The 16,306-nt window shown below is 34.7% G+C and overlaps 1 protein-coding gene across 1 annotated transcript in view; it reads left to right on the top strand.

Moving 5' to 3' along the window:
* Positions 1–16,306, top strand: part of LOC149779281 (uncharacterized) — a 151,746-nt gene that overhangs the window by 46,012 nt on the left and 89,428 nt on the right. Inside the window, exons 11-15 of the mRNA XM_089939880.1 lie at positions 5,154–5,241; positions 10,454–10,524; positions 11,283–11,393; positions 12,355–12,451; positions 13,944–13,981. Of these exons, the coding sequence (XP_089796006.1) occupies positions 5,154–5,241; positions 10,454–10,524; positions 11,283–11,393; positions 12,355–12,451; positions 13,944–13,981 (405 nt within the window). The remainder of the gene's footprint in view (positions 1–5,153; positions 5,242–10,453; positions 10,525–11,282; positions 11,394–12,354; positions 12,452–13,943; positions 13,982–16,306) is intronic.

Raw genomic sequence — 16,306 nt, 5'->3', positions numbered from 1 at the left:
TAACTGAACTTAAATTGATTGCAAAGAACTGCACATTTAAAAATTAACAGGATGAAATGATTAGAGATAGAATTGTCTGTGGGACTAATTCAGAAAAAGTAAAAGAAAGACTTTTATGAGAAGATCAACTGACATTACAAAAAGCACTGGTTATCTGCAGAATAGATGAAGAATCCAAAAAGTAGATTCAAAGTATGTAAAATGAAGCAGCTGCATCAGAAATTCATGGTGTGAAACTGAAGAAAAAAGAAAAGAAAATGGCATAACTAAAGAAGGCAGAAACGATATATATGAAAACGGACTCCAGATTATTCAATTGTGGTAAATGTGGCAAATCACATGCAAAAGGTAGGTGTCCAGCCTATGGAAAAACTTGCTACAGGTGTTGAAAACAGCATCATATTCTGAAATGCTGCAAGACAAAATGGGTGCATGGTATGCAAGAATACTCAAGAGGAAAAAAATCTTTTGTAGGAACAGTGACAAAGGCAAACAACTCAAGTCAGTGACAAAGAATGCTATGTCACTCGCACTCTTCATGGGACTAATGTCAGATTTAAAACTGATACTGTCTCACAAGTAAACATGATTCCAAATCACATTTTTGAAACAATCAACATTGACAACGTTGAAGTTAAACCAACCAAGACCTGTATCGCAAGCTACTCAGGTGACAAACTAATTGTCATAGGCAAATGCCTATTCTTGGATTCAAAGCATCTCAAGATTTGCACTTAATACACCATGTTCACAGGAATAAGGACAATCATATCGTGAAAGAATTTCTCAGTGTATTCAAAAGTCTAGGATGCCTGAAACAAAAATATCATATTGCAATTGACAATAATGTGAAATCTGTCATTAATCCACCGGAAAAATGTAATACAGAAAGTAGATGAACCAACAGAATGGGTCAGTTCATTAGTAGTTGTTGATAAACCCAAGTCGGAAAACTATGACTTTGCCTAGATCTGAGAAATTTGAATCAAGCTATCAAGCGAGAGCATTATCAACTTCCTACAATTGAAGATATAACCACAAGGATGGCTGGAGCTAGGGTTTTCTCCAAACTAGATGTCAATCATGGTTACTGACAAATACCCCTGGTTGAGAAAGCCAGTTATTGACATTTAACACCCTGTTTGGTAGATATTGCTATCTGAGAATGCCTTTTGGTATTAAATCTGCTCAAGAATTGTTCCAGAAACGCATGGCACAGTGTTTTGAGGACCTGCCTGAGCCGTAGATGCCATCAATATGATAATATGATGGCATAATTATTTGGGAAACTTCAAAGGAAGATCATGATGGAAAACTGAAAAATGTTTAAAAAGAGATTCCAGGAAATATATCTGATACTGAATTTGGAAAAAATGCCAATTTGGACTAACAGAAGTGTGCTATGTGGGACACATGTTGACATCATCAGGTATTAAACCTGACCCAGAAGAAGTAATAGCAGTCATAGAAATGCCCGCTCCAACGGACAAGAAAGGAATTGAAAGATTACTGGGTACAGTCAACTACCTAGCGAAATTTATCCAAAATATGTCTACAGTGACAGAGCCAATCAGAGCACTTTTGAAAAGTGACACTGAATTTGTTTGGGAAACTGCACAGAAACATGCATTTGAAGAGATCACACAGATTCTAAGCAAAGAACCTGTGTTTAAATACTTCGATGTTAAGAAGCCTGTCTTTGAAGTTGTGATGCATCAAAATCAGGACTTGGAGCAGTGTTAATGCAGTCAGGCAAACCCATTTGCATCAGTCTTTGACAGATGCAGAAACAAGGTATGCACAGATCATAAAAGAACTACTTGCTTTGTTATTTGGTTTTAAAAGTCTTAGTCAATATATTTATGGTCGTCAAGTACAAATTGAATCGAATCATAAACATCTGGAATCAATCCTCAAGAAACCTCTATCTGCCATACTGCCTAGACTTCAGAGAATGCTTTTAAGACTGCAGAAGTACAGTTTTGACTTATTGTATTGTTCAGGAAAAGAGTTAATTGTAGCAGATACATTGTCTAGATCATACAGACAGATGAACACATCTGAGATGAACATGGATAGTGAAATTGAGTACTATGTACGCATGATCATGTCAAATATACAGAGTGTAGATACACAGTTAGAAGCAATAAAGAATGGAACTAAACATGATAATAAAATGACCAAATTGCAATAAATGAATCAGAAGGGATGGCCAAATGATAAACATCTCGTACCTTTTGAAATCAGAAATTTTCTGGAACTGCAGAGATGAACTTTAATAAATGGATGGATTAGTTCTAAAAAGAGAGAAGATTGTAATACCAGATGCTCTTCAGAAAGAAATACTAAAAGAGTTGCACAAAAGTCATATGGGGATTGAGAAGGTAAAGCAAAGAGCAAGAGACATTATGTACTGGCCTGGCATAAATCCACACATTGCAGACACAGTATTGAATTGTTCTACTTGCCAGGAATACAGAAAGTCAAATAAAAAAGAACCAGTGTTGTCTACACAACCTACTGCACCAGGGGAAATAGTTTGAACAGATTTATTTATGTCAAATAATTACAACTATGTCTTGATAGTAGACAATTGCTTCAGATATTTTGAAGTTGCCAAGTTAGAAAATACATTAGCAAGCACAGTAATCAAACACACAAAGTCAGTTTTTGCAAGACATGGAATACCATGAGAAGTAAGGAGTGATAATGGACCACAGCTCTCCTCAAAAGAATATGGTCAGTTTGCAAAACCTTGGGGATTCAAACACACTACGCCAAGTCCCAAGTATCTACAGTCTAATGGTTTAGCAGAAAGAACCATTCAGACTGTCAAAGGAATTCTCAATAAGGCAAAGAGAGATGGAAAAGATCCATATTTATTGATATTGGAGTATCGAAATTCACCAGTTGACGATATAGGATCTCTGGCATAAATACTACAAAATCTACCTACTACCAACATACAGCTGCATCTGCAAGTTATAAAAGAAAGAAACCTAAAGTGGAAACTGCGTGAAAAGAAAAATCAGCAAAAGAAACAGTATGATGGAACAGCTAAAGAGCTTCCAAATCTGACTTCTGGAGACGAAGTTAGAATCAGAAGACAATATCTTTGGGAACCAGCTGTAGTTGCCAGAAAAAGTAGCACACCAAGGTCGTATATGAAAACCCAGGATGGTGCTATATACAGGAGAAACCTAAGACATCTGTTACAAACAAAAGAGACATTACCAGAGATGTATGATGCATACAAGGATACTAACAAGGTCACTGAACTGAATGACAAGATGACAATAGTCATCAATGAGCCAAACCAGACAGGAGAGATTCGAACAGTGAGTGGATATCTAATAAATAACCCTGCAAGATACAGAGACTATTTTATGTGAACTTGATTATTTTTCTGAATTATATTATGTCTTCTGAATATTAGAAACTGGAATTGGTCAAGAGCATGGTAATACATGTGTTATATGACATCAGTTTATATGCAGTGATAACAACTAGATTGAAGAACAAAATATTTGGACAATAGATTTTAGTGGCATTGCCAATATGTCACATTGTACTTGTTTTCATGCGTATAAAAATGATTGTGAATGTCACAGGGCTAGAACTTAATTTTAAGGACAATTAGTAGAACTTTTCCAACTCACCAGAAACTATTTGAAATATATGTTCATGTGCAAAATAAAACTTTGTCAAGTTTGAATATGTTCGCAAATTTTATCAAAAGAAAAGGAGAAATGAATGTGTGAATTTAAAAGAAAAGCACAGAACTAATTTTTAGGGGGATTTATGGTAGTATACGGTATTAATATTCTGTAGCTACGAAAGATCTGACAGTTACAGGTCACCTGAATTCAGCTCCATGCTCTTACTCAGTTGTAACCCTATATGCCTTATGATAACATTAGTGTGAGAAACTAGTGTGCATGTGTTTTGTCTGTTTTAGTCAGTTGTAATCTAGCCATTAAAGTACTTAGGCGAAACCATTTGTGTTATTTAGCAAAACATAACAGTTACTGTGGAAATAATATATGTAGACTCTGCAGACTTGCTCAAAGTCTTTGTATTTTTGGCTTGGATGGATTTCATACCTCAAAGTCTATTGCATGCTGTTCACTCTCTGATAGTAAGACTAGTATGTGTTTCTAATAATAAAGCACTTTCTATATTAAGGTATTTTTGTTTGCTTTTGTTTTTGAAAGGCCAGTACAGATACATAAAAATACATAACTAAGATTCTAATTATGAGAAGAAAAAAATGATTTATCAAAGTGATTACCTCCCTTGACATAGTTTGACAGTTTCTTCGTAGCACTTCATACAAAACATAATCACTTCAGTAGTAAATTCTCATCAATGGTGATTGCTTAAATATTTGTTTCATAATACTTTGTGACTATTTGAATCAGTTCTTTCTTAAGAGTTAAAGAAAGAGACTTAAAACATTTATAATTAAGGGTACATGTCTTTGAAAGCATATTGGAATTTGCTTGTGATCATAAAAAAAGAAATATAATTATGAATATCTTGCAGGTTATGTTCATCTCTGATTCTGTTCAGTGAAGTATTACTGTAACAATTCCAAGCTGTGTTCATCTCTTTGATTCTGTTTAATGTAGTTACAGCATTGTATGAACCTTCCAAGCCATTAGGAATCTCATTGTTTTGATTTGTAATATGTAGGATAATCAGGATGACACAAGCTTCTCATTATATAATAATTTGTGGAAAAAATTGATATAGGCTAGCTATTGGAAATGATCATGTATGCATAATGTATATAATTAAGATGGAAAAATGAACAAATGCGGTAATTTTGACCAATATATTTACAGAAGTTAAAGTTAAGGCTTTCTTTGATGGTTTGTTTCAAATTTGACATTGTACAGTATATATTTTTTGTAATTTTATCCTCCATTCAATTTGTTCAAGATGATTTTAAATTTATATTATGTATGGGTTACAAACGTTCCATTGATGTAATTTTAGCTTGTTTGTAAATATAAGAAAAAGTTAATATTGTTTTTAGTATCGCAGACACATTATCATAAGATGTTAAATGAAGTGACCACAAGTGTTTACACAATTGCATGGAGAATCAATGTCCTGTGATGATGTGTATTATTCATTTGTATTGGCAGGTGTACCTGTTTTTGAGAAGTGTCATCTTGAGAGTTGTCCCTGAGGAATTATTTGGGTCTAGTCACAACAGAAATATCTTCTTGAAGAGTAAGTTGTGATATATACAGATACTGTCCTTCCTTTCCATTGTTCATCAGTTTTTGTTTCATTAAAGTAAAACTTAGTGAAAATAAAATCTTAAATCCCATCAGCTATGAGACAAATACACAACACCTTAGAATTGTCAGTTTGGTTACACTTAATCTTGGATGAAATGTTAACAGTTACACTTTTTTTCAATCTTTATATTGTCTTAAATGATTTCATTTAAATTGTCCATTGACCTCTTAATTACAGTTAATATTACTTATTAATTAGGGACCCCGAGTGGCCAAGTGGTCTAAAGCGCTCTCTGTTATGGATCACTGCCATCTCACCACCATCTGCGTGGGTTCGAGTCTCGGATTCGGCCAATGTGGGCATGTGAGAGAGCTTGCCAGTAGCTTCTCGAGGGACGGTGGTTCTTTCCGGGGATTTCCAGAGTTCTTCCTCCACCATTAATACTGGCCACCATGTGTAGCCTATCGTGTGCTGAAAAATGGTGTTAAACCCTACAAAAACAAAAGAACAACAACAACTTATTAATTATGGTTTTTATCATCACATTTTTTAGGTCTTTAAAAACCCTCAGTTTTCCATGTACACACACACACACACACACACACACACATGCAGAGTTTATTTTTGAAAATATGTTGTTAACCCGCACATGTGTCTTTGGATTCTTTAAGTTAAATACTTTCGATAAAAAATTAAGTTAAAACATATGTCGAAGTGTTAGTACTCTAATGCAGGCACATCTATGGCATAATGTCTAGAGAGTGGTAGTACTGTAATACTGACAGCTGTAGAATAAGGTCTAGAGAGTTTTGATACTGTAATACAGACAGCTGTAGAATAAGGTCTAGAGAGTGGTGGTACTGTAGTATAGACTGCTGTAGAATAAGGTCTAGAGAGTGGTACAGACTGCTGTAGAATAAGGTCTAGAGAGTGGTGGTACTGTAATACAGACAGATATAGAATAAGGTCTAGAGAGGGGTGGTACTGTAATACAGACAGCTGTAAAATAATGTCTATAGAGTTGTGATACTGTAATACGGACACAGCTGTAGAATAAGGTCTAGAGAGTGGTGGTACTGTAGTATAGACTGCTGTAGAATAAGGTCTAGAGAGTTTTGATACTGTAATACAGACAGCTGTAGAATAAGGTCTAGAGAGTGGTGGTACTGTAGTATAGACTGCTGTAGAATAAGGTCTAGAGAGTGGTAGTACTGTAATACTGACAGCTGTAGAATAAGGTCTAGAGAGTTTTGATACTGTAATACAGACAGCTGTAGAATAAGGTCTAGAGAGTGGTGGTACTGTAGTATAGACTGCTGTAGAATAAGGTCTAGAGAGTGGTACAGACTGCTGTAGAATAAGGTCTAGAGAGTGGTGGTACTGTAATACAGACAGATATAGAATAAGGTCTAGAGAGGGGTGGTACTGTAATACAGACAGCTGTAAAATAATGTCTATAGAGTTGTGATACTGTAATACGGACACAGCTGTAGCATAAGGTCTAGAGAGAGGTGGTACTGTAATACAGATAGCTGTAGAATAATGTCTATAGATTTGTGATACTGTAATACAGACAGCTGTAGAATAAGGTCTATAGATTTGTGATACTGTAATACAGACAGCTGTAGAATAAGGTTGAGAGTGGTGGCACTGTAATACAGACAGCTGTAGAATAAGGTCTAGAGAGTGGTGGTACTGTAATACATACAGCTGTAGAATAAGGTATAGAGAGTGGTATTACTGTAATACATACAGCTGTAGAATACTGTCTATAGAATTGTGATACTGTAAAACAGACACAGCTGTAGCATAAGGTCTAGAGAGTGTCAATACTGTAATAAAGACAGCTGTAGAATAAGGTCTATATAGTGGTGGTACTGTAATATAGACAGCTGTAGAATATGGTCTAGAGAGTGGTGGTACTGTAATACAGACAGCTGTATAAAAAAAGGTCTAGAAAGTGGTGGTACTGTAAAACAGACAGCTGTAAAAAAGGTCTAGAGAGTGGTGATACTGTAATACAGACGCAGCTGTAGCATAAGGTCTAGAGAGTGGTGGTATTGAAATACAGGCAGCTGTAGAATAAGGTCTAGAGAGTTGTGATACTTTAATACAGACACAGCAGTACCATAAGGTCTAAATAGTGGTGGTACTGTAATACAGAAACAGCTGTAGAATAAGGTGTATAGATTGGTATTGGGTAATACAGAAGCATCTGTAGAATAAGGTTTAGAGAGTGGTAGATCTGTAATACAGACACAGCTGTAGCATAAGGTCAGGAGAATGGTAGTAATGTAATACAAAAGCAGCTGTAGCATCAGGTATGGAAAGTGGTGTTTCTGTAATACACACACAGCTGTAGCATCAGGTCCTGTGATTGGTAGTAATGTAATACAAAAGCAGCTGTAGCATAATGTCTGGAAAGGGGTAGTACTGCAATACAGACACAGCTGTAGCATATGTTCTAGATAGTGGTGATACTGTAATACAGAATCAGGTGTAGAAAAAGGTCAGGAGAGTGGTGGTTCTGTAATACAGACAAATCTATAGCATATGGTCTGCAGAATGGTGGTACTAAAATACAGACAGCTGTAGCATAAGGTCTAGGTAGTGGTAGTTCTATAATACAGAAGCAGCTGTAGATGAAGGTCTGGCAAGTGGTATTACTGTAATACAGAGACAGCTGTAGCATAAGGTCTAGATAGTGGTGGTACTGTAATACAGAAGCAGCTGTAGCATAAGGTCTAGATAGTGGTGGTACTGTAATACAGAAGCAGCTGTAGAATAAGTTCTGGAGAGTGGTAGTGCTACAGACACAGCTGTGACATAAGGTCTGATAGTGGTGGTACTGTAGTACAGAAGCAGACCAAAGGTCTGTAGATTGGTAGTATTATACAGACACAGCTGTAGCATAAGGTCTGTATATTGGTAGTACTGTACAGACACAGCTGTAGCATAAGGTCTGGAGAGTGGTAGTACTGTAACATAGAAGCAGCTGTAGCTTAAGGTTTAGTCTCATATTCTCATATTTTTGAGCAAGATACTCAAGGTAAGACTCAAAGTCCCAAAATGTTGATAGTCATTCACTTAGTAAGAATAAAGCTGTAGCCATGGAACATTGATAGTCTATAACTTCAATAAAGTCAGGATATGGAAGATTTTTCTCTCTACTAGAATGCCAAATTTTGATGAAGAAGGTGCACTTTAAGTATTGTATTTGATCTTGGGGTTATGAGCATGAGAATATGGGTCCTGCAATTTTTCAGCTTGAGTTTTACTCAAAACTACAATTTCTGATGTCGCAAAAGCAAGCTATTCATGGTACTGAATTAAATTTTCATCTCTGGCTTACCTTCTTCTCTGAAATTTTGCTACAAATTTTGACATCATTTGCTTGAATGGGAGTTTTTTTGACACACACTGAGTTTTGATTAAAGTCTGAACTGTTTGAATTTAAAAGTTAAATTACAAATTCTGGGTATCATCTTGCCATTAAAGAAGCAAAAGAGCATAAAATAATGTAATTGCTTGTCATGACGTTATCCTCTTCCGATGAATAACAATGAAAGATATTTTGTAAAATTATACACCAAAGTAGGGAAAAATGAGTGAATGTGCCAGGGCCCACACTGTCAATCAGACATAACATGTAAATGAGCTAGGGTTATTTCCAGCATGTTGTTTGTCATGCATGCATATTGCAGTGTGAACAAATTGTTTGAAAGGGTCAGTGTAGCCCATGCAACTTGGCACAGTATGGTCCTAATTAACTTGATGGGTTGACAAAGCTAAGTCCATTGGTCAGAATATGCACTATTTATCCCACAGTTAATAATAGACAGTTTGTACCCAACCTAACACCTGTTCCACCACAAAGTGTGTATTGGACCAAATTAAAAACCAGGGGAATCATCACACAAAGTACATATTTATGATCTGGAGACAGTGTGTCTTATTTTCAACTCCACATCACAGCATTTAATTAATGGTAATTTTAGCCTGGGATACTTTGCTTTTCCATGTAGTCTGGCTACAGGCTCATTACATTAGATAAAGCTGTTTTTTTTTTGTTGAGGGAATGAAGCTAAAATAGGTGCAATCCATAACTTTCAGTGTCATAATATTTGACACAGTTGGATGAATTAGGCTGAAGGTTTCTCAGAGTTTCATATCTTTTTTTTTTATTATTAGTTTTGAATAGCTTTTTTACAGTCACTTAATGCACTTTCATCTCAGAGTAACTGAACCATGGTGGCTCAGTGGAAATAGTGCCAGACTTGCGGTCATTGGGTTGCAAGTTCAGTTCCTACTAAGACAAATAACTTCATTGTATTTCAGGGTCATGAACTGTACTCACTTAACTTTGCATGAAATGATCATATTATTTTATGCCATCAAACACCAGATCAATGACAAATATCAAAACATATGTGCCATTAAACACCAAATCAATGCCAAACAAATACTATCAAAGCAAGCATGCCATATAAAACCAAATCAATGCCAATCAAATGATATCAAGGCATACATGCCATTAAACACCAAATCAGTGTCAATCAATTAATATCAAAGCATATGTGCCATTAAACACCAAATCAATACCAAACCAAATATCAAAGCATATGTGCTGTTAAACACCAAATCAATTCCTATCAATTAATATCAAAGCATATGTGCCATTAAATGATAAATCGATGCCAATCAAAAAATATCAAAGCATATATGCCATTAAACACTAAATCAGTATCAAATCAAATGTCAAAGGATATCTGCTGTTAAACACCAAATCAATGCCTATCAAATCAAATGTCAAAGGATATCTGCTGTTAAACACCAAATCAATGTCTATCAATTAATATCAACGCATATGTGCTGTTAAACACCAAATCAATGTCTATCAATATCAATGCATATGTCCCATTAAACACCAAATCAATATCAAATCAAATGTCAAAGGATATGTGCTGTTAAACACCAAATCAGTGCCTATCAATTAATATCAATGCATATGTGCCATTAAACACCAAATCAGTGCCTATCAATTAATATCAAAGCATATGTGCCATTAAACACCAAATCAGTGTTCATCAATTTATATCGAAGCATATGTACCATTAAGCACCAAATAATGCAGATCAAATAATAGGTAAGAGTTTGTGACAAGAATGTATAATAGTGATCTCATCTGTGTAATTTCTAGACTGTAAGAAGCAGATATCAGCTGGGAAGTTTGAAAAAGTATGTTTGGGACAGCTCATGCAGAAAATGAAGGTAAACTTTGAAATCTAATACATTGAATTAATTCCTTTATTGTGAGTATCAGTTTTTGTTGTTATGTTAAAACTTATTTTTGGGGGTCCTGAAACTTTCTGGATGTGCCTGTATCATGTGGGGGCCCCGAGTGGCCGAGTGGTCTAAAGCGCTCACCGTTCTGGATCACTGCCATCTCACCTCTGTCTGCGTGGGTTCGAGTCTTGGACTCTGCCAATGTGGATATGCGAGAAAGATTGCCGGTAGCTTCTTGTGGGTCAGTGGTTCTTTGCAGGGTTTTCCTGGGTTCTTCCTCCATCATTAATACTGGCCGCCATGTATAGCCTATCTTGTGCTGAAAAATGGCGTTTAACCCTATAACAACAACAACCTATATCATGTGCTTTTCTTGAAGGCAATGAGATCTTTCTTTTGGTCTGAAAATGTATGGTTTGAAGTAAATTCAGAATTCCATGAGTTTTGTAAGTTTATGCCAGGGACAGTTTGATATCCTTTATCAGTATGTCTCTCATACAAAATGTCTTTGGATTTGTTCTTTTTACAACATTTGGCAAAATTACACCAAATTCTGTAATATACTTACCGATTGAGTGACTTGTTTAAAACTTTTGTCTCAAGAAGAGAGAGGTTAGTGCATTACAATTCCAAAGTGTTACCTACATGACTTTATACATTTTTCAAAACATTATTTTAATGGTAAAACTTGGAATGACACATTGGATGTATTACTCTCTTATTCTTCCATTTCATGCCTTCAGACCACTGACTGCAGATGGCTGAATGCTCTTTCCAGTAACTTTCTGCAGCTACATATGTTGGCCAAACTTCTTTTCTGGCTGATGGGCATCTTGGTGTTCCAAATCCTCAAGGTAAAATGAGCTTTTTTTCTTTCAAAGCTTTGTGATTGAAGGTTATTTTTGTGCTCCAAATTATCAGTGTAAAATGAGCTTTGTGTTAATGTAAGTTCTTGATTTCATACATAAATAGGTTTAGATCTTTAATTTTTGCATGTACAGATAATGATGCATAGAAGTATTTGCTGTTTTTTATATTTTAGTATGAAATCTTCTGGTCTGTATGCAAGTTGACTAGGTTTTTACCTGCAGCAATGCAGATTTGTTACAACCAAAAATGTTGTGTTGTTGCTGTTGGCTGTAGGACAATGTAGGTATGTGGAAAAGAAATCCATTGCCAACATGAAGATGTAGATTGTAGGTGTGATTCAGTGATTTGAAGTTCTAGTGGTGACCCCTCTAGATCACTGAGCTAATGGCACTTAAATCTCATTATAAATGCTGCATATTTGAACCTTTTTTGTTTTGTGATAAAGTGTTTAGCTTAGTCTTTGTGATATGGACTCAGTTAAAGGCCTTTTATAATGATATACCACCAGAAAAAAATACGACCACAACTTTTAATGATTTTTTTGGTAACCTTCTCTTTTATTTCATTTACATTTTACAGAGATGTAATATATTTACTTTTAAATTTTAGTACCTGATGTGTATGCTTGTTTGGAAGGCTTTAACTTTCATAATTTGTTTTCAGTTCTTTACATTTGAATTTTTACCTTTTATCTGTTATGTATATCTATATTTTTGGGACTCCTGGTACATGATTTTTATCTTATTTTTGTAATTTTTATTCATGACTGTAAGTTGTATAGAATATCTTTAGCTAGATTTTGACTTTGTGACCTAGGTATGTTTAGCATGTATGATTACATTAGATCTATAAATGGATGCTTACATATATATTGACAGTTACTATCTCATTTCTCACAAGATCCCGCTCAAGGCAAGTAACTACAAATTAACTCTTGTTTTTCAGACCTTCTTCTACATCACTGAGTCATCTGTTCACAGGCATAAGCTGTTTTACTACAGACAGAGTGTTTGGCACCGCTTGCATACAAGGGCATTTGCAGGTATCCATGATGCAAATTACAGTTTGTCTGGAAAACAGGCAAATAATTTTGGTTTTGTTTAAGTTTTGTTGTTGTAGACTTGTATTAAAGGCATAAAATTGAATTTTATTTCAATATAATTTTGTATGCCCTTGTTGCTTGTAGAAGGGAAATCTTGATTTGGTTCTGTCTGTCCTTCTGTCTGGCAGTCTGTTCATATCAAGAACGTTGTTAATGTGTGCACAAGCTACTCAGTGTAGATACATGAATTTTTTTTAGTATCTATGGATGTATCTGTAGATGGCCTGATTAGATTTGCAGGCCATCACAGCAATTTTTGAATTTTTTTAAACATTTGAACTGTTTAACATTTTTTGGACACATTTTAAAACCCTTTGGACAAACCCATTGTTAGCAAGAGTAATAAAAAAAATGAGGTTGAGAAATTAAATCTACAAGGTCTGTTTATATTCAGTTGTAAATAACATAATTAGTTTTGCAAGATAGTCCAGCAATTTCTAATTTTTTTAAAAGACTTTGGGACATGTATTTTTTGGACAAAAACTTAATGTTTAACTGACCCTATAAGACTTTTGAGACATATGCAGTTTTTTCAGATGTTTGACACATTTCTGAATTTTGTCAACATAGGTATTCTTGGGGAGAAAGATCTTGTTAGCAGGAATAGGCTAAAACTATTTAAGATAGTAAATTTTATTATTATTGGCATATCTTTATTGATCTGATTAGAATTTTTACACATTTAAAAAAGTTTTTTGTTTGTTTCACCATGTGTATTTGCTTATAGGTCAATTCCAACTGCAAACAGTATAGATCCTGATCTGCCATTACATACTGTGCTGGCAGATCAGGGTCTGTGTTGTTTGTTCTAATGACTATTTCTAACAGACTGTGTAGGCCCAGTGCTGCAGATCTTGAAAAGTTTGCAATGGCAGAACTGGGTCTATGCAGTTTGCAGTTGGACTGGAATTAATAGTGAGTCAGTATGATAACTCTTTTGACAAAAACTGTGCTTTCACGAAGTCTGCAAATAAAATTTGATATGCATTTATAGATGACCTGAATAGATTCTTTTATGTCATTATAGCAATTTTTCAAAACTAGATCTTTTGGACTGAAATATTTTAGTCTGAAGTAAGGGAATCATATTTTGCAAACACAAATTTTGTTTTTTCTTAATTTCAGATTTTTAAACTTATACAATATTCATAACATTTGTCATAGTTTTACATTCCTTTTTCACTAGTAGGATACCTTTAAATAAGGATTTATTTCTTTGCTAAATCCTTTTTTTCAATTAATGTATGTGCATCATGAATCATTATGTAAAAGTCAAATAAAACAGTTTAAACCTAAACATGAAATTAAATGTTAGTTTACTTTGGCATCTTGATATTGTCATTTTTTAGGTAGAACTTTACTTTAAACTAAAATGATTAAGATATCATGATTAGTTGAATTTGATCTGGAGTTATTTGGACTTTCATTTCAGACCTCTTGAAAACCAAGATGTTGGAGCCAATATCTGAGGTAAAAATATGTGTGCCTAATTAACAGTGCAAGAGATCTTAGATGCTTATAATTGTAAATATTACTTGGTATTTATAAAAGTTTCTTGATATCAAGTAAAAGCAATCTGGGCTGTTCCAGTAAAATATACATGGGACCCAGGGAAGGCACTTTAAATGTGAGGTACTCACCCAAAGATGCTATTTAGAACTTTCTTTTCATTTTAATATGAACTCTGTGCAATCAAAGTACCCTGATACATATTTTTAAATTTAAATATATATTTAAATGGAACAGCCATTAGTTCTAAATGTATGGAGGTAGTCAAAAAGCTCATCACCAGACTGGTCATGATAAAACACTTAGAACAGTTGATTTACATGGGGAAACAATTCCAATTTAGACTTACTAGCCAGGCAAGAATGCTGTGGGGAAAAGGGTTTCCATTATAAAAAATTGGTTCTTTTTATGCATATGTTGGGTTTCTTACATAAAATTTTGCTTGCCCAACAATATATAGTTGTCCATGCTAGTTGGTATAGGGAATTGGCATCCCTGATTTCACAATGTGCCCTCAGAACATTTCCTGTTCATTCTGTAAAATGTCAGAAGCAAAGGCTCCCAAACTTTGCAGGAATATTTTACTGAAGTAATGTGCTAGACCTAAAGGATTTATGCATGTACACAGCTCTCATATTTTAGCATGCTCTGATGAATTGTTAACTAACATATTATGTGGATGCAGATGTAGATCCATCTTTTTTTCTTTTAGAAAAGGCAGAAAAAAGTATCCTGTTCACACAACATTTAAAAACCTGACCAAACTTGGTAAATGATAGCTAAATATATATTAATTTTACTATTGAAAATAAACCACTCCATTAGCATAAGTGGTTAGAGTATCTGCCTTGGATGTGGGAGGTCACTGGTTTGAAGCCCGGCCAATTCATACCAAAGACTTATAAAAATGGTACTAGCAGCTTCCTCGCTTGGCACTCAGTATCAAGAGGTTAGTGTTAGGACTGGTCAGCCTGGTGTCAGGATAATGTGACTGGGTGGAACATGATGCAACATGCCTGAAAGAATGATCCTCAGTGCTGGACATCACTATAAACTACCACACTGCAGACATCATAGCGATATGACTAAAATTGTTAAAGCTATGTTAAAAATAAAAAACACACACACCATTGAGAATGGCAGTTTGTGTGATTTTATTGCAGTTGTCATCATGAAATTGACATAATTTAATGGAAAGTCATATATTTTGTAAGATTGTAACAAAAATATTTTCTCGATAGATAACAATATGGAATGAAATTTCATCTAGTGAAAATGTTGGGAAATACCCACTGTGAGAAATAAATATTAAGCAAAGAACTCGTCAAGTAAAGTTTAATTTTATTTTTTAATCAGGTTTCAATTAAATCATTATAAATGTGACATGTTCTCGTTTATTAGAACATGAAGAGTCTGCCAACTGATAGTAATGCATGCTAGTGCTTCTGTGAGAACCTAATTAAGATTCACTCTGTGGCTAGGTTGGATTAATTTTGTCTAAATCTGCTAAGCACTTATTGCTACTTTGGCAAGATAACACAAGCTAACTAACATATTAATTTGTTTCAGACAATATTATAATATGTGAAAGTTACAGACATGTACAGTATCATTCATTTACTGGGCCATTCTTCTTTTTAAGTTATTGCTTTTGCCTTTTCTTTGGAATTTTTCTGCGAAATTTGCAGTCATACATTCAAAAATAAAGTTGCAAATTTTAATAACATGCATACATTTTTTATCTTTAGTCCTTCTTCTCTATGATATTTTTGTTCTTGGTTCACATCTGCCCTGTGCTGATATTTTTTTATATTAGGACAACTAATACAGAGCTATACTTGGTCATTTTACATGTACTGTTGATGAAATGACTCATAAAATTCAATCTTGAGGAGTTAACCAATACACACCAATATATGGGTTTGGCTTGAGGAATAAACCAGTACACACCAATATATGGGTTTGGCTTGAGGAATAAACCAGTACACACCAATATTTGGGTTTGGCTTGAGGAATAAACTGGTACACACCAATATATGGGTTTGGCTTGAGGAATAAACCAGTACACACCAGTATATGGGTTTGGCTTGAGGAATAAACCAGTACACACCAGTATATGGGTTTGGCTTGAGGAATAAACCAGTACACACCAGTAGATGGGTTTGGCTTGAGGAATAAACTGGTACACACCAATATATGGGTTTGGCTTGAGGAATAATACTGGTACACACCAATATATGGGTTTGGCTTGAGGAATAAACTGGTACACACCAATATATGGGTTTG

The sequence above is a fragment of the Sinohyriopsis cumingii genome, chromosome 17 (genome assembly GCF_028554795.1).
Source record: "Sinohyriopsis cumingii isolate HCF-2022 chromosome 17, ASM2855479v2, whole genome shotgun sequence".
In the NCBI taxonomy this organism is placed as follows: Eukaryota; Metazoa; Mollusca; class Bivalvia; order Unionida; family Unionidae; genus Sinohyriopsis; species Sinohyriopsis cumingii.
This window is presented reverse-complemented; position numbering and strand designations above follow the sequence as displayed.